Source organism: Drosophila rhopaloa, unplaced genomic scaffold (genome assembly GCF_018152115.1).
Source record: "Drosophila rhopaloa isolate 14029-0021.01 unplaced genomic scaffold, ASM1815211v1 contig_163, whole genome shotgun sequence".
In the NCBI taxonomy this organism is placed as follows: domain Eukaryota; kingdom Metazoa; phylum Arthropoda; class Insecta; order Diptera; family Drosophilidae; genus Drosophila; species Drosophila rhopaloa.
Genome location: NW_025335043.1, coordinates 14,984,186 through 15,007,347, shown reverse-complemented (window position 1 = coordinate 15,007,347; position 23,162 = coordinate 14,984,186). Strand labels below are relative to the sequence as shown.

Genomic DNA, 23,162 nt, shown 5'->3' with positions numbered 1-23,162 from the left:
CGGGGCCAAATTGGCTTTTAGCGCGATCTTTACTTTTTTCTGGGCCAGGCAAATATGGTTAGCACGCCCAGGTCGATTAAATGCGTACTGGGGATCAGCAATTTTTCTCAAGAGATAAAATCAGTAATAGTTTGTAAAGTAGTATCTAAACAGCGTAAACTGAAAGTTTTAGGAAACCAATGTCTAAAACAAGAGTGCGAAAATACAGTTACAAATCCTTATTCAATTCGATCTTTTATTAGAACATTTTACATATATTTGGTATACAAAATATTTGCATTAAATAATCATAGCATTCATTAGCTCTGATATAGCAATTAGCGTTGACATTATAAATCCCATTATTTAAAAAAATCAAAAAAAAAGTTAATTAATTTGGGTGTTATAATATAATGTGATAAAGTTGTATAAACAATTTTCGATCCTATCTCAAAGAAGAGTTCTGTTGTCTTATAAATACTGGTTCTCTTTAGAGAACTTCCCCTGTGGACAGCTGAAAGCAAATTGTGCAATTCAAGTGAAATCAAATGAGTAAGCGGCAATCGGTGGGCCAACTTTAATTGCAGCTAGAAAAGTGCCTCAAAAGTGAACAGCAGTAACAGCAGCGGAAACATCTTGTTTAAGCCAAACAAATGATAAGATAAACTTCGCTTCGATCGAGCTGTAGAACCGCGACGATAAAAGAGGAGTGAAGGAAAAGCCGACTGGATCGCATCCCAAAAAATCACACAGCACCAACCCATATGTTCGAGACGCGTGGCAATGGAAATTAGTGTGAGACCAGAGCCCAGAGAAGCATCAGTTATCAAGAGGGAGACACGCAGGTAGAGCGGATCAGGATCAGGATCAGGAGACATGCGCAGCGGGCGGAACTATGTGCAGCGGCAAAGCGACACGCTGGAGAGCAGCTTCGAGCTGGAGGGGCCCGAGGAGTTGGAGCAGGATTCCGAGGCGGAGCAGGTCAATTCACCGGGAAGCAGGAAAGGCAAGCCGGCGGAGGCGGGCGAGGAGCGTGATCGGCAGGATCGGCAGGATCGGCAGGAGCGACAGGAGTCGGGTGAGCAGACAGACACCTTGAGCACCCACAGCAGCAGCTCCACGCCGACGACGATGGATGTGGCCGATGTGGAGACCATTAGCTCCTTGCCCCTCTCTCCCCCGCCTACGGCGGTCGCGGCAATCAGCTGGTCAAGCGGCACAACCCTCCCAAGGATCAGCAGCAGGCGGACAGCAGCTCCAGCTCCGGTTCTAGCTCCAGCTCCAGCTCCAACCAGCAGCCCGATCTAGACGATGTGCCCACGGTAAGTGGGTGTGGCGGTCCAAGATGCAGCGACACAACTAATGCCGAATCCTCATCCTCCCCATCCTCATCCTCTTCCACGACCCCGCAGACGTCGCGGTATGCAGCTGCAGCGGCACATCCCAGCGCCGCCTTTGCGGAAACGGCGGTGGCCATCTCCTCGTCGGGATCGGGCCGGACTTGCGGCGGAGGCGGTGGAGCCGCCCACAGGCGCACCCACTCGGCCGCCTCCTACATCTCGATGCGGTCCCAGGGCGGCAACTCGGAGGCGCCTCCAGAACGACCCAAAAGGAACCGCTTCTTCGAGTGGCTGCGGGTTGTGTGCAACGTCTGTTGCTGCAAGGTATTTTATTACAAACTCTGGTTTTATATCGGGTTCTCAAGTTTATTCATAGTTCGATTAAGGGATAACACATACTTAGGTTTCTTGCAATATACCAAATCTGAAACAACCAACTTGTTGTCTTTGAACAGAGTAATCGGTAATTTTATGTTAAGTTTCATTTTTTTCATTTGTAAGCATATGTCCCATAATCAGATTACTTCTTTCACAATCCAGATAAGGTCTAGCATAATTATCACAAAAAAGATACAACTAAACGAGTATTTAACAGATAAAACTTATCTTAGACCTTGTAACATTTAATTTGATTAATATTATAATGTTTATTAGAAGTATATTGCTAATATACTTTATAAAATATACTGTTTTCAAACAAAAAAATCTTTAATCAACCACAGTGAATTCCAAATTTTATATTTTAATAATTAAATCAAATAAAAAAGTTAACAACTATATTTAGATCGGTTACTTTGTAAATACATAGACTACAATTTGTAACTGTTAGGTAATAAATCATAGTTATAGTTATAAATAATAAATTATAATAATAATGGAGTACTCAGGGAAATATAAAAAAGTCGGATCGTTTCGATCATCAAGTAAGGTTTCTAGTCAATTGGCAGTGATAAATATTAATTTAATATAACTAATTAGATGTCGCCTATATCAACTAAGGTTTCTAGTTAATTAATTGTGGTAAATAATATCTCAATGGAACTCATTAGATGACGCTTTTAACCCATGTTTTTTTTGTTTTATAAGTGAATTAATTATAGAACCGAACAAAGAACTATATTAAAAAAATAATAATAAATTAATTAATATAAATATTACAATTTTGGTTCGTTACCCGCTTTTAAATGTAATAGCTCGTGCTGCCATTTTTAACTTTAAACGTTTTCCTCATATTAACGAAGCAAGTCCATTTGTGCATAATTGTCGTAAAACAGGGAAAATAGTTAGATTCGATATTAAAAGTTACCCAATTCGATATTTTATGATCGGAACGATTTGATTGGTTAAAAAATCCCTGAATTCGTACGGGTTTCGTTTATATTTATTGACGCGCGACAAAACAAATCAGTTGACAGCATTCCGAATCCAACGCCCGATGCCTCGGGTGACATTGGGGCAGTTAACGAGCTCAAACAATTTCGCATTTAGTACAATTTATATTTAGCAGACTCGGGACTCAAATGTTTGCAAATAAAGGCGGCCACCAATTGGCTGGGGCCTCAAAGGGTTAATACGGCATTGTCGTCGCCTTATCAACTGGCTGAGTTCATGACGATGACGTGTTCGGTTGGACTCACACCCTCCGTGCGCCAGTGCATCCTGCAATTATGCCAATTGGCAGCTAGCGGGCATGTCTCTTTACTTAGCCGATATCCATCTGTATCGTATTTATCTGTATCATTACAAATGAGCTCTCTAATTTATTCCACAGAGTTCCGGAATCGGGGAGCCGAGTGTTCATCATGCGCTGGTTGTGATATTTCTAGAGTTCTTCGCCTGGGGCCTGCTGACGATGCCCATAATATCGGTAATAATACAATTCGTTAAATAGTATTTTATATTTACTACTAATATTTTTTAAATCAACCCCACAGACCCTCAACCAGACGTTCCCGGATCACACATTCCTCATGAACGGTCTGGTCATGGGCATCAAGGGAATCCTGTCGTTCCTTTCGGCGCCTCTGATCGGCGCACTTTCGGACATCTGGGGCCGAAAGTTTTTCCTATTAGTCACAGTATTCTTCACCTGCCTGCCCATACCGCTGATGTCCATCAACACGTGGTGGTTCTTTGCCATGATCTCAATAAGCGGCGCCTTCGCCGTCACCTTCTCGGTGGTGTTTGCCTACGTGGCGGACGTCACCACGCCGGAGGAGCGGTCCAAGGCCTATGGCCTGGCCTCGGCCACCTTCGCCGCCAGTCTGGTCATCTCGCCGGCTCTGGGCAATGCCCTGATGGAGATGTACGGCGACACGCTGGTCGTGGCCCTCTCCACGGCCATCGCGCTGCTGGACGTCTTCTTCATCCTGGTTGCAGTGCCGGAGAGTCTATCGGAGAAGATGCGCCCCGCCTCCTGGGGGGCGCCCATCAGCTGGGAGCAGGCGGATCCTTTTCTGGTGAGGATTCTACGATCTGTGGTCTTGTTAGTTTCTTATCTAATACCTTTATCCCATTCCTAGGCCCTGCGCAAAGTGGGCACTGATAAGACCGTGCTGATGCTGTGCCTCACCGTGCTGCTATCCTATCTGCCCGAGTCCGGGGAGTACTCCTGCATGTTTGTCTACCTGAAGCTGAAGATGGGCTTCAACTCCGTGGAGGTGTCCATCTTTATAGCCATTGTTGGCATCCTCAGTATCACGATGCAAGTGACTCTCGGCTCCTTTATGAAGTGAGATTTGACTAGTTTATCCTTCTATATTAGTATCTAATGTGGATTTACTTTCTAGGGTGTTTGGGGCCAAGCGCACGATCATTATGGGCCTAGCCCTGGAAATCGTGCAGCTGCTGTGGTACGGTTTTGGCAGTCAAAAGTGGTGAGTGGATAGTCTCTTTTTACACATATGTATGCCTTAATTAATTTGAAATACCCTTTCTTAGGATGATGTGGTCAGCTGGCGTCGTGGCTGCCCTGGGCTCCATCACGTACCCCGCCATCAGCGCCTTCGTGTCCCTCTATGCGGCTTCCGAGAGTCAGGGTGAGTTGGAATCTCTCAACTACTTCCACCCAGATATCTTTACAAAATATTACTTCTTAGGCGCTGTTCAGGGCATGATCACGGGAATGCGCGGCCTGTGCAATGGCCTGGGACCAGCGGCGTTCGGGATCGTCTTCTACCTGTTCAACGTGGACCTGAACGACGAGCACGACTCTCATACGAAGAACACCGGCAGCCGGGCCACGAACGTGGAGAAGATCTCGCAGCATGTGCCGGGTCCGCCTTTCGTGTTTGGCGCCTTGTGCGTCTTCTGTGCCATAATAGTTTCGGCGTTCATTCCGGAGGGACAGAGCTCCAACTTGGAAAAGAAACGTAAGAGTGTAGAGTCGCCTTGACTTGCATCATTTCATTTCAATTCACTAACCCAAAAACCCATCGACTTACCATCCCAGCGCAAGATGCTGCAGTTGCGACCTAGTCATGAATAAAATCCACAGTGTAAACCCACTGATGATGACCTTTGTTCCGATCTTTCGCAGGTGCCTCGCTCGACGTGCAGTACGAGATTGAGACGGGCCACAAGGCGCCCAGCTCCCTGGCGCCGCTCATCCGCTCCGACTCCCTGGCGCAGCTGTAGTGCCCCAGCGCTCCATCGTCGTCCTATCCATACAACTTGAACCCAGCTGGTGGCTATAGATACCTATAAGCAGTGTTAGGGAGTTAAGGATTTTGTAACTGTAACAAATGCTGTAACTAGTTTGGCTTTAGTTTCCCGAGTCTATTAGGTGCATACATATATATATATCGCAGATCAGGCCGAGATGATGTTATTGTTTGCATGGTTAGATCTTCGTTTTTTACCATAGTTTCCGTTAAGTGCACCACACCACAGACCACCTCAGCCCAGGTATATTTCGTAACTAATTTATTATTGCCTAAGTAACGTAGTCACATATTGGATTGGCCCGTGTGCTTGCCCGCTTTCCAGTTTCCATTTCTATTACGATTTTATTTTTTGCGACTGTCGATTCTCTTCGGGTTGGGATTACATCACAGCAGACTGGTGTTAGAGCTAAAAATCTTTTGCAACAACAACAAAATAACTGCCAATTAAAAAAACAGAGTAAGTGTAATTCGTAATCTTCGGATGAAGACGCTTAAATTCAGCACAGCACAACACACATACAGTTCGGGATCCTGAATATCAATCGCATTTCCAAATGGGCTTGAAAAACTTTTCTGTTCACCCCAAAGTTCACACCGTTTAGTTACAACAATTATGAAGAGGAAATCCAAATAAACTGAATACTAAGCTTTACTTTGAAAATTGTAGTGATTTAAAGTTTAAACTTTAAAACAAGAATTAAAAATTATAATAAATCGGGTCACAAACTAGGGGTCTTCACAAGCTATATACAAGATAAATATGTATATATATATATATATATATAGAGATATATGTATGGGTACTGACACAAATCGTAATGCTTTTAATTTAGCTAAATGCCAAGTTAGCGCCTCCGATTATGTGCAACGCTGTATTTTTTATTTTGATAAAGCAACACAATGCAGAGCCTTTAACAAAGTCAATGCTTGAACGTACATATGGGGAGCATGTATGTATAGTACTATATACTATAGATATCAAAGTTATATTTTTCGAAGTTGCTTCAACCGTGTGTAAAGTTCCCCACTTGCTCCTACTCCTCCTCCCCCTCCCCCCAAAAAAAAAAAAATATTCATCCACCCCGTGTGAGCAGAGGTAAAGTCAATGGAGTAGTGTCCCCCAGAAAAAATTCGGGGGCCGCGAGAGACAGTATACAAGAAAACTGAACCCAAATTTTGATTGTAAATTATTTAACGTGTAATTTAGTGTTTTAAACGAAACCAAAATAAACAAAATTGTTTAATGAAACGCTAGTACAAAGAACTCTTGACTCTTTTGCAAAGCGAGGCAAGTATTTATTTTACTTGTTAAAGTAAAAGCTTCCCTTCGGCAATCTTGGGAAGTAATAAGGTGTTGGTCATCATCGTTGTCTGTTTGCATTGATGCGAACACACATGCAAATCAACAGATAAATAATAAGGCTAAGCTAATAAGCTGTCCCTTTTGGGAATACCTTTCAAGGGGGTATTTAAATTATTCTATACATTTAAAACTTATTTCTCACAACTTAGAACAATACAACCCCGCTGGGAACGTCCCGTGTCGAGAATAATACCGTGTTTTCCGATAAAGCTATGTATTTTAATATGTGAAGTAACCCCATAGAAAGTTACTTAGTCGAGTTCAGCTTTCCGGGTTGTAAGTTCTTTGCTCTAAAATGCGTCTGTTTTTGGCATTTTCCGGTGTAGTTCATTTTCTAATTACGCTAAAGAAATCAAAGGCGGAAATTCCCGACTGTGACTACTATGATACAGTGGATATATCACATATAACGAGGCAAAACGACTCATACAAATATGATGACCTCCTAATTCCTGCTAACCTAACTGGGGAATACGATTTCAAGCTGGTGAAGTGGCTTCCGAACCAACCGGTGAAGAATCATTTGAGAGGTTGTGTTTGCAATCTGAGGCCCTGCGTCCGGTTTTGTTGTCCCCGCAAAAATATGTTGACCAATGGCGAATGCAACGATGGCTTGAAGGAGGAGCTTTCCGTGGTCAATCCCTACATGTATGTGACGCTCGAGGACCATTCGGTAGAGAAGCGACACCTTCTCACCGACTTGACCGTGATAAGGGAACAGTTTTGGCCTTGCGATGAGATACTCAGAGTTAGGAATGATGAGTACATGATGTTCGAGGTTTGTCTTTCGTTTTGCCGCCTGTATTTTTCTCTAACTTGAACTGTTCAGAACGGATCTTTACTTTTCCTCGACGGCAACTATTTGTATTTTCAAGAGGATTACTGCTTCTATCGCCATCAGAATTATTCGGACTTTCCAAATTCCGTGTGGATTGTTTTTCACAATTGCACAGAGATCCCCTATCTGGCTTCCAGCGAAAGTAAGTAATTCCTAGCTAAATGGCTTTTCCCACCACATTTTATTCTATTTTAGTCACGGTGATATCGATGGTATGCTATATCTTGACAATCGCAGTGTATTTGTACGTAAAAAAGCTACGAAATGTTCTTGGCAAGTGCCTCATCTGTAGCCTTCTCAGCAGTTTTTTGGTGGACTTTACCATTCAACTAGATGAATTTATGTTATTAAAAGATGCTTGCTCTGCAACAGGTTAGTTGTTGGAAATCAATTCGAATTGGGTGTTAAGATTCCTGGACTTTTTCCACATTTTTTGCAGGTTACATTTATTACTTCTTCGATTTAGCTTTTAACCTCTGGTTCTCTGTCATCAGCTATCATCTTTGGAAGGTGTTTAGGTCGGTGAATCGTAATGAATCTCGGTATCGCTTTCTGACCCTTAGCGTTTTTGTCTGGGTAACTGCTGCTATTCCGACTGGAGCCATATTTTGTGTTAATCAAGTTTGGGAGCAGGATCCTCATAAATGGAATTGGATGCCCTTAGTTGGTTATAGTAAATGCTTGGTGAAGTGTATGTTTTAATTGCAGATATTTTGAAGTCGTACGGAGACGACTTAGAATCCATTTTCTCTCTCAGATACGACTACTGCTACAAACCTGCAGTATGGACTACTTCTTATCTTAGGTATCTTCAATGTGATCATGTTCATCCTGACGACCAGACACATTCTGAAAGTAAAGAGACAACTGAAGAAATTCTCTAACCGGCAGGAGGACACGGCGAATTGCCTTAGCTGGACTATGCCGGCGTAAGAGTAAAATATAAGAATTTATTGATAAGATATGATGATCCTTTTATATTTCCGTAACACTTATGTTTATAATCATGTAGGCTCGAGCATCATATCTTACCAATTTTTGTTTAATATGTTAACCAATTCCACAACCTAAACACAGTTACCTAGAGTATCTAAGACTCTTCGTCGTGATGGGCGTATCTTGGAGTTTTAATCTCATCTCGTATTTGGTGTGGCCCGACAAACTTTGGCAGGAAATTCTTTTGTTATTTGACTACTTTCATTACTCCTTTGGTATCGTGGTTTTTGTGCTGCTTATCTTAAAGCGTAGCACCCTTACTTTGCTCATGGAGAGGTAAGTCCTCTATGGTTGTACCAAATATTCCAGTAACCTTTTCTCTGTCCAAGCAGAATTCGGGAAACATGTAATAGACAGGTTGCTCAGAAGGCCAAGCAGTCGGATTAACTATTTAAAAGTAGTTATTAACGTAGTCCTAAGCTGGCAATAAAGTTAATTTCGTTGTTTTTAAAGGGATTTTCGAAAAATAAAAATCAAATTTGTTTCTTAATTTCGTTAAGGCATGATTTTTGCCATTTTTAATAGATTAGTGTTTCGAGGGATTACTGTATTTTAGTACAAATTTGGTTCGGGTCTCAGACTAACGGTTTTTTAAAATTAATCTTCCAGGGCAGTGTGTTTTGTGGTATATATTCAGTGTATTTAAATTGTTAATTCGGTATTTTTCGGACCATTTTCGTAAGCCACAAAGGCATATTCGCTCGCTACGCTTACGGTCACACTGGTCAGAACTCTTTGAAATGTGAAGTTTTTTCGATCGGATAAAATAGAAACAGAAAAGGTGAATTTCCCGGGCGGATCTAATCTGAATGGAGCGTGCGTTCGCGTGACTGAAGTTCGATTGGCCACGCCTACTTGCACGGGAAAAGGTGAAAAGCGCGTGGAAATCGAGTGAAAATCCCAACGAATGCCAGGTGTAACTGTGCAAAGAAAAAGAGACAAACAAAGAATGTTTCGAAAGGGCGGTGCAGTGCAGTGATACATACAAATAAAGCCATATACAAAATATATGTGTGTGTTCGTTCGGTTGAAAATGATGTGAAAAGATTTACACGGATTAATAAATTCCCATACTTCCCATGGACCCTACTTCGGTAAACTCCAATTAGGGCAAAAGGGCCATTGGAAGCTGGAAAAATTGGGAAAACCTCGCTGCGCCAGCGACCTGAATTCCGAGTTTTTTTTTCATGTTCAAAGTACTTTCCCATCGGTTTTGATTTATCTGTTCAAATTACTTGAAATTCGACTCGTATTTTACACAAACCCCTAGTTTTAACTCCAAACCAACCAATTGCTTTTTTAAGTTTACCAATTTACATTTCTTAACCTTCCAAATTGGTTGTTTTACAATAAACCGACGACTTTACCGAGGAATCCATCTATATCCCTTGCAGCGACTGGGGATACGAACCATCTGGAATTGTGACCGATCCTTCGATCCTACGATCCTTCGGCTAATTGGATTTGGACATCGCCATCGCCATCGCATCATCATCTTCCACGAACCCGAGTCCAAAAGCCAGCTTAATTGGCTTAGGCGGCGGTTGTCGATGTTGGTGAGTGTCCGACGGCTCATTTATTCTGTTTATTTCAATTTGGGTAAACACCCACCCGAGTTATTCAATTTGCGGTCTCGAATTAGTGAGTGTAGAGGCCCTTCCTGTCTTTAAATGTGGGGTGTATCATCGCATCGCCTAGAATTCCTACCTGGCAGTGTGCATAATTAATATGCGGCACTGCACTAATTGCTCTACGCCAGCAAAACGTTCAAAAAGAACACCCGCAGATATACACACACATACCATGCATCCCTGACCTGAGATACAGATGCGTGTGGTGGAAACGACACCCAGCCGAGTGAAATCCGTGTATTTATAGAGTGTGTTTTACAATTTCCCAGCCACACACTTCTCACAACTCGGAAGCGTACTCTGAAAAAGAGGAACACATTAGATTCTGCCTGAATAAGCACATTTGGGGGCCAATAATAATAATAACAGGAATGTTGAATATCATCAGTCCAATTAAAAATACAAGCATACAACACTTATATTAGTTTTGATATATTTTCAGTTCAGTATTCCGTTTAAATCGATAATGTAGATAGATTTTTGGATGTTAATAAACCAAGGCGTCACATGTTAATATAATAATATTAAAATTAAAGGTCAAATGATTGGCAACTTGTAGCGAGAGTAAAAATCTCAACGAAAAACAGCTTAGTATAATATTTTTATGATCTGGCCAATTAAGTTGATTCGATGCCTTCTACAATCAATAAACAAACCCACATAAAGATAAAGTCGATAAACAAGAAAATGTAATGATAACCTTCACTAACAGACAAATAATGGCTAATTTAGAGTTCAGAATCATTAATCAAATACTCTTAAGCAAATGGAAAACATATGACGTTAACCGGTCGAGTGAATCTGATGCCTGTCCTTAAAATCCGAAAACAAACCGAAAAAAAGACCCAAGATTACCCGAGGTTTGCAATATGATAAGCCTAGACACACAAGCAATTGGATAACCGGGCAAGAGATTGCCAACCTTCACATCAGATTCATTAGGCAAATAAGCTGACTCAACGTCAGAGAATCAAGATTATATAACACATCATTGGGCACGTATCTTCCATTTCTGTCAGTGTACATGGTTTCCGTTTCGTCATATAAGTAAGGCGAACTTCTTCTCGATCGTCCCCACCCTTTGTTTTTCAACGTTTCTGTTCATTTCCGCCCCTTTTCTCCATCTGCATTACCCGGCTTCCTTTGTTTGGAATCGTTCAGTTTTCATCTAAAGAAGTTTACTTTGTATCTGCCTGTGTGATTAGCCCATTTTTCTGCGGTTTTATATCGGGGAGTGAGTCACAAGAAACGAGTTTCTGGCTTTGGCACGACTTCGCTTCACCGGCAGGGCAAGCAACCTGTTCTCTTGCGATATCTTTCGCCTCGAACCGCCGTCCATGGACTTCTCCGCCAGCTGTTCCAAATTCGATGTAGATGTCACTTGGCGGAGGCGGTCCGAAGTGAAATGGGAAGATGAGAAGTGTGTGCTCTCAATTCAATCAGTTGAAAAATTAGTTGCAGTTTACTTGGGAAAAAGTTTTCGTTCACAATCTGATTTATTACTCATCATATTTTAAAAATAATTTTGTGTTCCTTTTTCGTTAGCCAGCTTTTCTTAAAAAATTAAAATTTTCTTTAAATTGTTGACCTCATTCATTCAGTTAAGCTTATCTAATATTATGGATTTCCTTACAAAATAGATTAATCCAACTTATTTGATAAAAAACTTATGTGTTAGTAACAGTTATTCAGTGAAACAAATGGTTATGATGTTGTTATTAACACATTTAATAGAATTCTACAAAATAAATGGTAAAGAAATCATACACCCAAGTGTTTATAACTCAATAAGTCAGTAAAGGTCATTTACCATCATTAAAGTTATGCTGATCTTATTTTTCTTTCATGTGAATTCTTATAAATTAATCTTCCATCCGGCACTTTTGCCTTAGGACTGGCATTGATTGTGACTCGTTATAGATGGGGGAAAATTGTTTTTATTAATTCAACCTTCACTTTGTATTTAATTCTTTTGTTTATACAAGATATAAGCAACCGACGCTTACCGTAATTAAGTTTATCGTGTTCGGATTCAGCTTTTTGCTGATTTAGCCGCCAGCAGATTGTTAAGTACCTTGCACTTGGCGTTTCCGCAGATACAGTGGTCACTCGTTCTACTGCTCCGCACCGATGACCCAGTACTGGTATCGCCAAATAAGTTTATTTAACTTTGTTAACTTTCTCTTGTTGGCGCAGAAAAAAAACCAGTTGGATTCAATCAGCTGGGGTGGAACCGGCGGAACCCATTCAATTTCAAGAAATGGATTGTTGCCTTTGTTATAAGCTTTGACTCACATTACCTAAAAGGGAAAATTTATTACGATACCAGACACTCACTGGCGACAATGGGCATATTGTATTCGCCGCAGCTCGTTAAGGCATCTGAATAATATAGTTTATTTTGATTCATTCTATGACAATGTTTGTTCTGCTAATTAACATATTCTGAAACTAACTCTACTGAAATTGTGCACCTTTTATTAACCTAATTTAATTGTTATTGGTAAATAGACAGTGGAGATGATTCTCCTTGCAAATAAATTACAGACCTTAAAGATAAAAAATATTTAGTTATTTTTACGACGTTGTGTGTTTGCAAATTAACAGATTGGAAACCACACATTCCTGGAATTGTGTATATATTACTACCTGATTATTATTATTACTTTGCTTTTGCGTTTTAGCCATTTTCGTGAATAAAAAAAATAAATTGTATGCACATAATGGCCGAAATTCTTAAATTTTGAATTGATTTATTTGTTTACCTTCTACGTGCCATGATTTTGGAAAGTTTTGAATTTTTCATTTAATGATTTCTGGAAAATTTACAAAATATTTATGTATGCAATTGGCAGTGGGGGAAAATTAAAGAACATTTTACTACTGCTGTTTCCAAAGAATCATTAAAAATTGATTGGTTGTCGGAATATAAATATTTTAACAGATTCACATATGTGGATCATAAAATTAGAGGTATTGATTGTGGGAACCCAACCTTTAAGTTTCATTTAATATAAATTAAGTGCCCAATTTTTGTGAAGTTTTTGCACTGTGTAATTCTGAACTCGAACCGGAATTAAGGACATTTTGCGTGTGGCCTTGCCAAGCGTTTGCCTGTCCCGCCCACTGTTCGAGGGAGTGCAGCATCCTTGCAGCCTCCGACTGCGCATGTCCCTGTTTTTCCTGCTGTCCTCCCGAAACGCCGAGGCTGCAGATTGTTTTGTTTTCTCAAATTGCTAAGGAGAAGCGACCTCTGAATATGCCTCTGTTTCAGGCCGAATTTGCGATTGTGGTGCGTTCCTGTCCAAGTCGGATTTTGGTAGGGGAAAAGAGAAAAACTCTGGACAAGAGAAGCCCCCAGTCCGCAGCCAGCAGCTTGGCGCGTGTCAAGGCCGTTCAAAGGCTGCTCCTCCAAGAGTGTAGAGAATTTGCTGCACAGCAGCAGCCTCGGAGCATCAGCAAATGGAGCATTTTTTTTCCAGCGCCTTTAGTTTGCTCCCAGCTAGACAACGCTGCGTATACGCAATCGACACCAAACACTCGTCCGCTGTTTGTTTGGCCAGCCATTAAGGCCCTGTCAGCAGGTGCGCTCCTCAATCCGCAGCAAAGGTCTATTTTTACACAGCCATCAACACGCCTGGTAATCCAGCTCTTTCCGGAAAGTAAGCATGGAAAAAAGAGGGCCAACCTCGAGATAAGCAGGCGGCAATGCAGTGCTCCCAATGTGTTTAAATATATATAGTGTTGCGACACATTCTGTGGTGCTCTGGGGGCAGCAGAGGGGTCGAGGGGCCGAGGGGCCGGGGCTAGGCTATAAAGCATAATGCCACCGAGTCGAGGGGCAGACCCTTGGCCGCGCGACTCAGTTGGCCCTTCCCTTGTCCAGTCGCCCACAAAGTTCATTAAACTTTTCGATTTCTTTGTCTATGTCTGTTGTGCAAAGACAGTTGCTTGTTGCTCGCCTCGATGGCTATAAATTTACAGTTGCCAGTGGCGGGTACAAAACGAGCATACTCATTCCTTCGATCTCGGTAGAAATATATGTATGATCAAAGACTGCTGTGAGTAGGCAGAGTATTCTGAAAACCCACTCATCGTCAGCAAAGTATCTACAAAAAACGCAGGAAAATGTCGGCAAATACAAAAATGTTGCAAAGTTATTATCTCTATCAACGCAAATTATATAGCAAGCAAAATGGTGCCCTTGATGAAATTACTTAAATTTAATGCAGATTTAAATTCATGTTTCTTGTGTGTAAAAAGACGAATAATAATTTGATTTTCTCACGATATTATGACTTGTTTCTATGGCAATGATCCGAATTAAATGGAAAACAACCAAATAATTGCTTAAAAATATGTTTTCGGTTTAGATTTTGAGATAACAAAAAACGTTTTTGTATTAAGAATACTAAAGATTAATTTATTCGATTAATAATAAAAGATTAAATTGATAATAAATATTGTGTAAAAACCAATTCCTGACATTTTTAAAGGCATAAAGAATAAGAAGAAAACAAAAATAATTGATATATAATAGCTGTCAATAAATGGCAATAAATATTGATTTATTTGAGTAGTTGATTAATTGTTTACACATTTTTTTCAATTGATTCACTGAATATAATGCTACCTGCCTAGGGATACATACGAATAGATTGCGAAATTCCTTATCAGATAATATTTAGCAAACACGACCTGTTTGCAAAGGCACATCATATCGCACAGATGCATATGTATAACATATAGCTATATTTGTTTATGCGATTGGCTCTGTCCCAAAAGAACCTTTCGCAGAAGTTAGCTTTTTGCCAGCAACGTGTTCATGCCTCGATGGCGCAGTTGGCAGCGCGTAAGTCTCATAATCTTAAGGTCGTGAGTTCGAGCCTCACTCGGGGCATGTACATTTTTTATTGTTTTTTTATTTTTACAATATGTTTTTTTTCTCGTCATTTGCATTCGCTTTGGCTATTTTGAATATTCCTTTAAGCTAGTTATTTGATATTTGGGTAATTACGCAAGGGCGCCACACGCACGCAATGTTTTGCGGCATGGCTGGTGGGTGACTCATTCTCATGATCCCCGGACAAGTGCATTCAACCGACGCCAAAGGGACTTTCACCTCCTTCACGGGGAGATAACACCTGCCAACTGTGGGCAATGTGCCAAAGTCGGGGCTCAATCCTTTGTATCGCCAGTAGATTGCATTCTCGGGCAGCTACTGCCTAGTGCCTCAGCCCATTGTCATCTCCTCGGCTTTTATTGACCTTAATTGATGTCAAGTGGATGTAAGAATGGCTCTGGGTGTGTGTTTGTGTCCGCATTGCGATGTGGAACCAATCCTATTCGAAGCCCGGGATGATGGGATTATGCCCCATTTGCCTGGACACACCAAGAAGCGGATATATTTTATTGCCCCGGCCACGCATTTATTATTGGACGAGGACATGCCACTGCCACATTAGGGTGTGAGCTCTGCTCTGTCCTCGAATGCTTTTAAATCATTCAACTCCATTTGAAAAATGGGCGAGAGTTAAGATTAAAGATTAATTTGATAGGTGTTTGTTGAAGAGATACGCTTTTAAGACAACATGTTTTTGCATTTTCATGTGGGTTTCATTAAAAAATGCTCTTTTATAAAGTATTCCTAGACATTTTATAGACTCCATTTTTACAAAGACCACCCATATTAAAATGTATCTTTCTATTTCATTTGTTTTTAGGCCTCTGACGTGTGAAATGGGTGTGGGCTACTACACCGAAGGACACAAGATCAAAAGCAGCAGCTCAGCACTTTAGTGAGTTTGAGGAATCTTCCCCGAGACTTCCAAATAGCAAACGGCAATGAGTCCAGTGGTGGCCACAGTGGAGCCTCTGGCCGCGGTCAAGTCGAAGTCAATAAAGTCCCGGAAGCGACGACAGCGCCGGAGACGGCAGATAGCCTACCTGGCCATTTGTGGACTAAGTGTAGCCATCTTCGGATTTGCATTGGCCACGATAATCAGGCCGGCAACCGCCCAGGATGATGAAACTGCTCCAGGCGGTTGGCGCAAAGGATATGTGGGCCATGGCACCACGCACGAACAGATGGGCCAGCCCCATTGGCCACCAGTGGAGTACACGGTTTACAAGCCGACGACCAACTACACGAAGGAACCACCACCTCCCACGTCGGCCATGAACTCCATTTTTAATTTTACACACTTTCTGTACGACAAAGTCCTGTACAGTGATGATCCCATTCCGGAGGGTAAGTTAATCGTGGATTAGATCAAGAATAGAATCGATTATAATCGATTTCTACAGGTTACATTGTGGTAAAGAACTCGGACACATTGGCCCTGGGTCCCAAGGTGGAGGAGAACGACTGGCGGGATCTCTTGGCTCATTATTGGATGGTTCTCATTTGGGTTTTCATTCTCGTCGTGCTGATCATTATCATTCCGTTTATTGCGTGAGTGTAAAAATCGAATAAATACGTTACCATGATAAAAACCTATCTAATTTTTACCCGCAGCGTTTGCTATTGCTGCTTCTGTTGTTGCCGACGATGCCGACAGGGCTGTCCTCCATGTACCAGTAAACAGGATGCCCAGCGGCGCTTCTGCTGTGGCATTTGTCTGCTAATCCTCATCATTGGACTGATGTAAGCGAAGGCAGCTAGAAATCCCGTCCCCGTTCAAATTCTAAACCGACCTTCTTGTTTCCTGCAGCTTTGGCATCATAATCGCATTTGTTACCAACAAAATGATCGACAGTGGCTTTTCCGAGACTTCCGAGACTATGAAGCGCGGCAGCGAGGACACTTGCACCTATCTGAAGGATGTGGCCGATCATGTTTATCATCTGATGATGTACAACTACGAGGAGATGGAGACACATGTGCTGGATCAACTAACCCGTAAGAATAACAACACGTTTTAAACCAGGGACTTTTAATTTAAAATGCTCTGGCCTTTTTAGATGCCCATAGGCACATATTTTTGGATCTCTCCGACACATCAGAGAGTAGTTCGCTGGCCGAAATGGAGCGGGTTTTGGAGAACATGCCAGAGGCCCTGGAGCTGATGAAGCAAGTGGAGAAGATGGAGAAGGATCTGCGATTCTACGGTTCCCAGTTAAGAGATGGTGAGGAGATGACATGTGATCAAACAGATCACATTACTAATCCGGTTTTTTAATTTCAGGTGTCCGTGGCATCAAGCGAGATGTCAACTTCGCAGTGGCCAATCTCTGTCAACTCCAAATGTGCCAGAAGTTCCTCATCAGCAGCAACATCGAGCACATTGATACCTCGCAGTGTCTGCACTTCGACACGGTATGATCGAAATGCAATGTGGGCGAATATAAATAACGAATTCAATCAAATTTCAGCTGCCTAACACCACGGCTTATGTGGAGGGAATGGAGGACATAATTGCGAAGAAATATTACATTATACCTCAAAGGGGACTGTTGCGTCTGAAGGCGGTTAGCGACAAGGTGCAGTCACAGCTGTCATTTGTGCTGCCGCCGATGATGCGGGACTTGACCAAGGGCAAGACGGTCTTCCGCGAACAGGCGACGAATGTGCGCAACATTGTGGAGGGAGTGCTGGCTAATATTCACACTAAGACCCTGCATTCGACCAAGTCGTTCGAGGACGTCTACGATCGGTTCGGCCACGATAGGAACATAATCAGCTTGATTGTGTGCTTGCTTATCCTTTTGGTAAGGGTGCTGCCGCAGGTTTCAATTTTAAAGTTCATTAACTAACCCATTTGTATTAAATTTAGGTACTGTTTATATTGATCTTTGCACTGCTGTGTGGTTGCTTTGGACGACGACGAACTGGATACGGAGACGAATGCTGCAGCAAGTCCACCGGCGCCACGTGCCTGCTTTTGTAAGTAGACGCAAGTTCTACCCCGACTGATTAATCATTTGAACCATTTACAACTTTCAGAGCGATCTTGTTGATTTTCTGTGTATTCTCATTTATCGCGCTCGTTGGACTATTCTACTTTATGCTGGGCATGGTTACTTACCAGGGCGCCTGTGCGCCGCTGAGGGATCAGGAGAACAACACCCTGTTCCGGCAACTGGACGCGTCAATCGATCTAAAGCATTATTTGCCGTCGAACGGGGACTCCAAGGATGTGTCGCAGCCTCTGAAGATGTCGAATACAATTCAGGCTTGCCATGAGAACCAGACAATATTCGAGATGATGCGCATGAACAATATATACGATATCAACGACCTGGCGCGCATCAAGGTAATGACAGTGGACGATACGGACTCGGTCAAGGTCTTCGACGAGGATCTGTCTGGCGTTATCCTGTTGACGCCAGAGGAGCGCGGTGACCTGACGACCGCGCAGGCCAATTCGCTGGCCACGTACCACAGCTCCTTGTACATGCCGAGTCTCTGCACCCAGTTCACGCCCATGAACCTGAACGCCCTCTCCGAGCAGCTGTACAAGCTATCCAACGATCTGGAGTACCCCGCCTACGGCTGGGCCAAGGTCTCTTTCTGGAACGAGGGTCTGAACACCAAGGCCTTCCACCGCAACTTTGTGCCCAAACTCACCAGCATTGTGGAGAAGATGAGGGCCAATCTGCAGAAGATCGACGAGCTGATTTCGTACGAGAACCACGACTTTACCACCACCATCAAAATTCTCACTGCCACGGCGAACAGATCGGAGCAGTTCATCCAGACGCGCGGCAAGGACTACATCAACACGCTGAGCAGCAATCTGACGCAGACCATTGACCAGATAATAGACGACTACATCGATATGATTATAAGGGAGGCCAACGAAAATGTGGGACACTGTGCGCCACTATCGTATATATATTACCGCGGAGTTGACTTGATCTGTCACCGCCTCGTGGATCCCATCGTAAGTCGTAGATAAAAAGGGGAAACCAGTTTAGAAAGTGTTGGATTACCACCATCTAAAGTGGATTTTCCGCTTGAAAAGTTCGCTGTATTAAACCAAACTCTATTCCGATCGCAGAATGGATTCTGGGTGGGCATCCTGCTCTGCGCCCTGCTCTTCCTGCCCATCCTGTTCGTGGCCCACCGCCTGATGTGCCTGTACAAGAAGATCTACCCCTATCTGGCCACCGTTGGAGCCGGCGGCGTGGTCGAGGGCGGGTGAGTTGACTCTTCTATTCCGATCCTCCTTCAGGCATCCCCGCTAAACCGCCCTAACCCAAAGCTGTCCCATTTGCACGGGTGCTCCGTATGTGCCACCGCCCATAGTTAGCTGCTCCGGTGGGCAGCAGGCCTATTGCGGCTGTCCCGCCGGCGCACCCACTCGCGGCGGTGGTGGTGGCCTGCCCCCCGAAGATGCAATCCAAGCGGCTGAGGCAGATCCTGAGGCGACCTACCAGGTTGCCGATCCCGTTCTGTCTGCCAGCAAACGCAAGAGAGACTAACACCTTGGTTTGGCATCAATTTAACTTCATTAACTTTTAGCATTTGTTTTATAAATTGAAGCATGTACGAAAAAAATTATGTGTTTGCACCACAACTAAGTCGTCCACATTCTTCTCATTTCACCGCTAACCCCGCCTCATCCCACCAGCAGCAGCGATTATCTGTACGACGCTTATAGTGAGCGCGAGCGCGAACATGTGCCATTGGCTAAGTAAGAGATCATCCAGTCACCGTTGACCTTTGTTTGGCTAGAAGCTCAGCTAATCCCATGTCCTTTGCCTCTGCCTCTTCCCTCGCAGCGTTCCCAAGAAGCGGCGCAAGGCCTACGAAAGGCGGCGGGAGCAGCAGGACTACTACGAGGACGCCTCGCCCAGCGTGTCCCGCGGCAATCGCTCCGGCGCAGATCGTGGTGGTGGCGGCGGCGGAGATGGAGCCCCGGGCAGCAGCAACATGCGCTACAATGACATGGCGCCCACGTAAGTGTCCTCCAACTCCCAGCTTATCCAGGCCTTAAATCACTTGCTAAAAGACTGCCATAACTGAAAAGAACAACAAAAGAACGGAAATTGTTATCCTGAAAAAATGGGAAATAAAAATCAAAATCCAAAGTGGAGTCAAATATTTAACTAAGATAAAGAATTCATGAAATCTTTTATTATTAAATCATTTTTGAGTTACCACAGTCTTGCAGCAAGTGTACAATATACTCTTACAATAGTAAATGCATCATAGCCGCATAACACTGACAATTAATTCGCCTGACCGCATCGATATCCAGTTTCCCTTGATCGTTTAGACCGCTGCTAAATGGCTAAAACGCTAATTTTTAATTTTGTTTAATTTAGCGCTAGAGGTGTGACCAATGGCACTCGGCCAAAGGCATTGACGGCAGATGGTTTCTTTTAGGCATGGCCCAAATGCTAATCGGTTTTGGTTTCTGCTCGGTAATGTGCCACTCAAAGATTCAATCGGTGTGATTCCCCGACTGCCTCGATTCGAATACATTTCCGACTTTTTGTGAATAGACTGGCGACCCCTATACATTTGCTTAGTTCTCTTTACTTTATTTATTTGGCTTCAAGTATAAAACAAACCTACATAACTATATTACTTACAAATTCGTATAGCTTTTTAAAACACTTTCATTTTACAAAACTTTTAATTTTGATTACTGAAAGCTTCAGGTGTGTTTATGTGCATTGCATTTGTGTTGCATATTGGAGAAGCTTTCGTGTTTGGGTTGCTGCTCCACAGTTACAGACACTTCTGGACACGATCTCATACCAGCCAAGCTCAACGCTCATTGCTCAAAGCTTATCCTTCCATTTGATTCCATCGATGGCCCCTCTCCGATAACTGCTCGCTTTTTCATGACCAAACGCCACTAACTCTATATCGGATTTCGATCTATGTTGACCAACTAATCTGATTAATCGCAGCTACTGCGCCCTCCTGTGTTTCTGTGTTGTGCGTGAGTGGTCGCACTATAAATATTTAATGTCCCCTGCATATTTCCGATGGACTAATTCGATTTAATTGCAATCCACAGGCACTGGGACCACGAGCCACCGCGCTACCACAATCCGCCAGCTGCGCCGCCATCCTCGGAGTACGAGCGTCCGCCGCCCTACTACTATCCGGGTGCCTCCGAGCAGGACTAGACGGACGGAGTGGCTCGGAATGGTTCGTTCGATAGGTGGCAACATGGATGATTTTATTTTCAACCCCACGCCCACTGCCCCCGTTTCCCCGTATATACCCCTACTGAGACTGTACTTTTAGTTAAAAGCGTAAACAAAAATAACTGAAATTATATAATTTAATTAAGTAGTTTTGTAGCATCACATGTGTTATCCCTTTGGCCCGACCAGGAGATCTGCCATTGACCTGGAAGCCGGAGACGAACGCATAGTTAATAATTAATTAAGTGCGGGCCGAAGCAAGAAAGCGAATACGAAAACCCTCAAATACCCCTTTACAATTACTTTGAAAATGTTGCCAAAAGACGAGCACGATGAATCGGACGAGTCCGGCGGGGATCGTCCCAGTCGGAGCATTTATTGAACTCTGGAGTCTGGAGACTCCGGGCTAGAGGGCCGGGCGGCAGGCGTCGGATCTGATGAGTCCCTTGAAGAAGTTGGCCATTCGCCGGGCCGCACGGCCGCAGAAGCTTTAAGGAATCTCATAATTTTATTATGCACACACTCAGAGCAGGCGAGACGTACCCAAAAACAAAACAAATCAATATCTAGCAAGCAACTAAATAAATAATAACCGATCAAACACTTTATGGAATCTGTAAACTTCCAGGAAATCAAAATCGCGGAAAACAAAATATGATCAATACCAAAACTGCCATTTTAATTTAGAAAAGAGCAGGACACAGGAGAGTTGGGAGTTATTCAATGCATTTAATGTATTTATTTTAGAAACAATACGAACACTACACACTTCCTTAAAACCGACAACTTGCGCACTCGGACACGGATATACCAATTTAATATAAACCCCAGATCAGATACAGATACAGATACTTGATTGTAACACGTATTTTAACACGTTGTCATAGTTTAGTAAGTGAAAACCAAAAGCAAAACCAACCCTAAAGCATTTAAACGTTTCCAATTGTATTGTCTAGGACCTAAAGGCAAAGCTGTAAGTTTCCAAAATACCTATAACACCATACACAAATATACAGACACGCGAGCATATTGTACGGATTACACAATTACATAATTTTAGTATTATTATACAAGTAAGAATGTATGTTGTATTTTATATTTGACGTACATCAAATGATTTCCGCTTAAGTCAAGTAACCATGTATCAATATTGCCGAGCGCAAGTAAAGATTATCGAATAAGACCCTGGAAAACACAAAAACCCAGTTGCCAGTCAATCATCGAGCTCCGTTGATGGTTGTCTCTGTCGTTTGCAAATTTTTGTCAATAAACTTCAAGTGGTTTTATGTACGAATAAGCGAGTCAGATCATTACTTTCGGAATGAAAAAGCGGTAAGTATTGATTCCCCTTGGTTAAATTCCAGGATCAACAACCTGTGGCCTCGGATTCCAAAGATGCGCGCCAGATTTTTAATTTTTTTTTGCTAAAAAAAGTGTTGCATACTTTTGGGCAGCTGATCGATGCGCTAATTGAAATATTTTATTGCAAGCTTTTGGGGGCTGCTAGTTTTTTGTTTTGCGCAGCTACCTACTGCCATTTATGTTCGCCTGGTACTTCAAATCGAGAAATCTCGCAATTTGGCCGACAAAATTTTTATTTAAAACAACCGTTAACTAGGGTCGAGCACACAGGGGCGTAGTCAGCTGAGGCAGGGGTTTCGGAGGTCAAACGACCCCAAATAGCGAATTAAGCCCCTCCTGGCCAAATTTTGCCTACGCCCCTGCTAAACCCAAAAAATGAGTAAGTTGCCTGCTATTGCTTATGTTGGCCTGGTGTTGCTAATCGAAAAATCCGTCAAAATGGACCGACCAAACCCAATATTTCCGAAGCAAATTGTGCAATTTCTGATTTTGAAGTACCAGGCGAACAGAAAAGTTGGGAAGTGGTTATTCATAAATTTTTTGGCAGCGCACAGTTGCTCCCAAACTGCGGTTTGCTACAGTTACGGACAGTGCTTCTCAAACTGTGGCTGATCGCCTGCCCAAAAGTAGGCAATACACAAATGTAATCTGCAGCGCAAAAGTATGCTACAAAATTTTTTTATTTTAGCTAAAAAACAAAACGTTGCGTTCTTATACCTGCTGTATTACCCACAAAATAAAACAAATCAAACTTGCAGTCATGTTTATTTTATTGAATTAGCAAAAAATATAAAAACATACGCCAATTTGATGGGACGCAGAAAGCTGTTTTTATGCCGGAACATCCTTGAGCCTTGTTTTTGAGTGATCTCGTTGGAA

At 42.7% G+C, this 23,162-nt stretch overlaps 3 protein-coding genes and 1 non-coding gene across 9 annotated transcripts; all 4 read left to right on the top strand.

The window, feature by feature from the left end:
- Positions 1–396: 396 nt before the first annotated feature.
- On the top strand, positions 397–6,233 carry LOC108040392 (hippocampus abundant transcript 1 protein). Its single transcript, XM_017117850.2, is given in 10 exon segments — positions 397–1,159; positions 1,162–1,301; positions 1,392–1,643; positions 3,091–3,186; positions 3,254–3,778; positions 3,842–4,050; positions 4,109–4,195; positions 4,260–4,357; positions 4,418–4,690; positions 4,858–6,233. Coding segments are annotated over 10 exon segments (2,082 nt in total). The 5' UTR covers positions 397–855; the 3' UTR covers positions 4,956–6,233.
- Positions 6,234–6,572: 339 nt separating this feature from the next.
- On the top strand, positions 6,573–8,288 carry LOC108040372 (probable G-protein coupled receptor Mth-like 7). The gene is made up of 5 exons (XM_017117827.2): positions 6,573–7,125; positions 7,177–7,327; positions 7,381–7,557; positions 7,625–7,876; positions 7,943–8,288. Exons 1-5 carry the CDS (start codon positions 6,643–6,645, stop codon positions 8,116–8,118), a joined length of 1,239 nt encoding a protein of 412 aa, XP_016973316.1. The 5' UTR covers positions 6,573–6,642; the 3' UTR covers positions 8,119–8,288.
- A 589-nt stretch (positions 8,289–8,877) lies between these two features.
- Positions 8,878–21,080, top strand: LOC108040404 (prominin-like protein). 6 transcript variants are annotated; one of them, XM_017117870.2, is made up of 15 exons: positions 8,878–8,962; positions 9,576–9,737; positions 15,536–16,062; positions 16,119–16,266; positions 16,330–16,458; positions 16,526–16,713; positions 16,776–16,940; positions 17,000–17,130; positions 17,187–17,522; positions 17,588–17,697; positions 17,758–18,697; positions 18,815–18,954; positions 19,388–19,450; positions 19,539–19,715; positions 20,789–21,080. In XM_017117870.2, exons 3-15 carry the CDS (start codon positions 15,657–15,659, stop codon positions 20,898–20,900), a joined length of 3,045 nt encoding a protein of 1,014 aa, XP_016973359.1. In that variant the 5' UTR covers positions 8,878–8,962; positions 9,576–9,737; positions 15,536–15,656; the 3' UTR covers positions 20,901–21,080. The 6 variants fall into 6 exon arrangements, with proteins under 6 accessions (XP_016973359.1, XP_016973360.1, XP_016973358.1 ...); XM_017117871.2 differs by having other exon boundaries at positions 8,897–9,050; positions 19,391–19,450; XM_017117869.2 differs by having other exon boundaries at positions 8,897–9,050.
- Trnam-cau lies at positions 14,640–14,712 on the top strand. The gene has a single exon. It is a non-coding gene; the product is annotated as a tRNA-Met (tRNA).
- Positions 21,081–23,162: the final 2,082 nt, after the last annotated feature.

Bases quoted from the DNA above. Each gene is read 5' to 3' on its own strand.
- LOC108040372 (XM_017117827.2), top strand. From the start codon at position 6,643: ATGCGTCTGTTTTTGGCATTTTCCGGTGTAGTTCATTTTCTAATTACG. The intron at 7,558-7,624 runs GTTAGTTGTTGG...CATTTTTTGCAG, and splicing joins AGATGCTTGCTCTGCAACAG to GTTACATTTATTACTTCTTC. The intron at 7,877-7,942 runs GTATGTTTTAAT...TTTCTCTCTCAG, and splicing joins TAGTAAATGCTTGGTGAAGT to ATACGACTACTGCTACAAAC.
- LOC108040404 (XM_017117870.2), top strand. From the start codon at position 15,657: ATGAGTCCAGTGGTGGCCACAGTGGAGCCTCTGGCCGCGGTCAAGTCG. The intron at 16,941-16,999 runs GTGAGGAGATGA...TTTTAATTTCAG, and splicing joins CGGTTCCCAGTTAAGAGATG to GTGTCCGTGGCATCAAGCGA. The intron at 19,716-20,788 runs GTAAGTGTCCTC...TGCAATCCACAG, and splicing joins TACAATGACATGGCGCCCAC to GCACTGGGACCACGAGCCAC.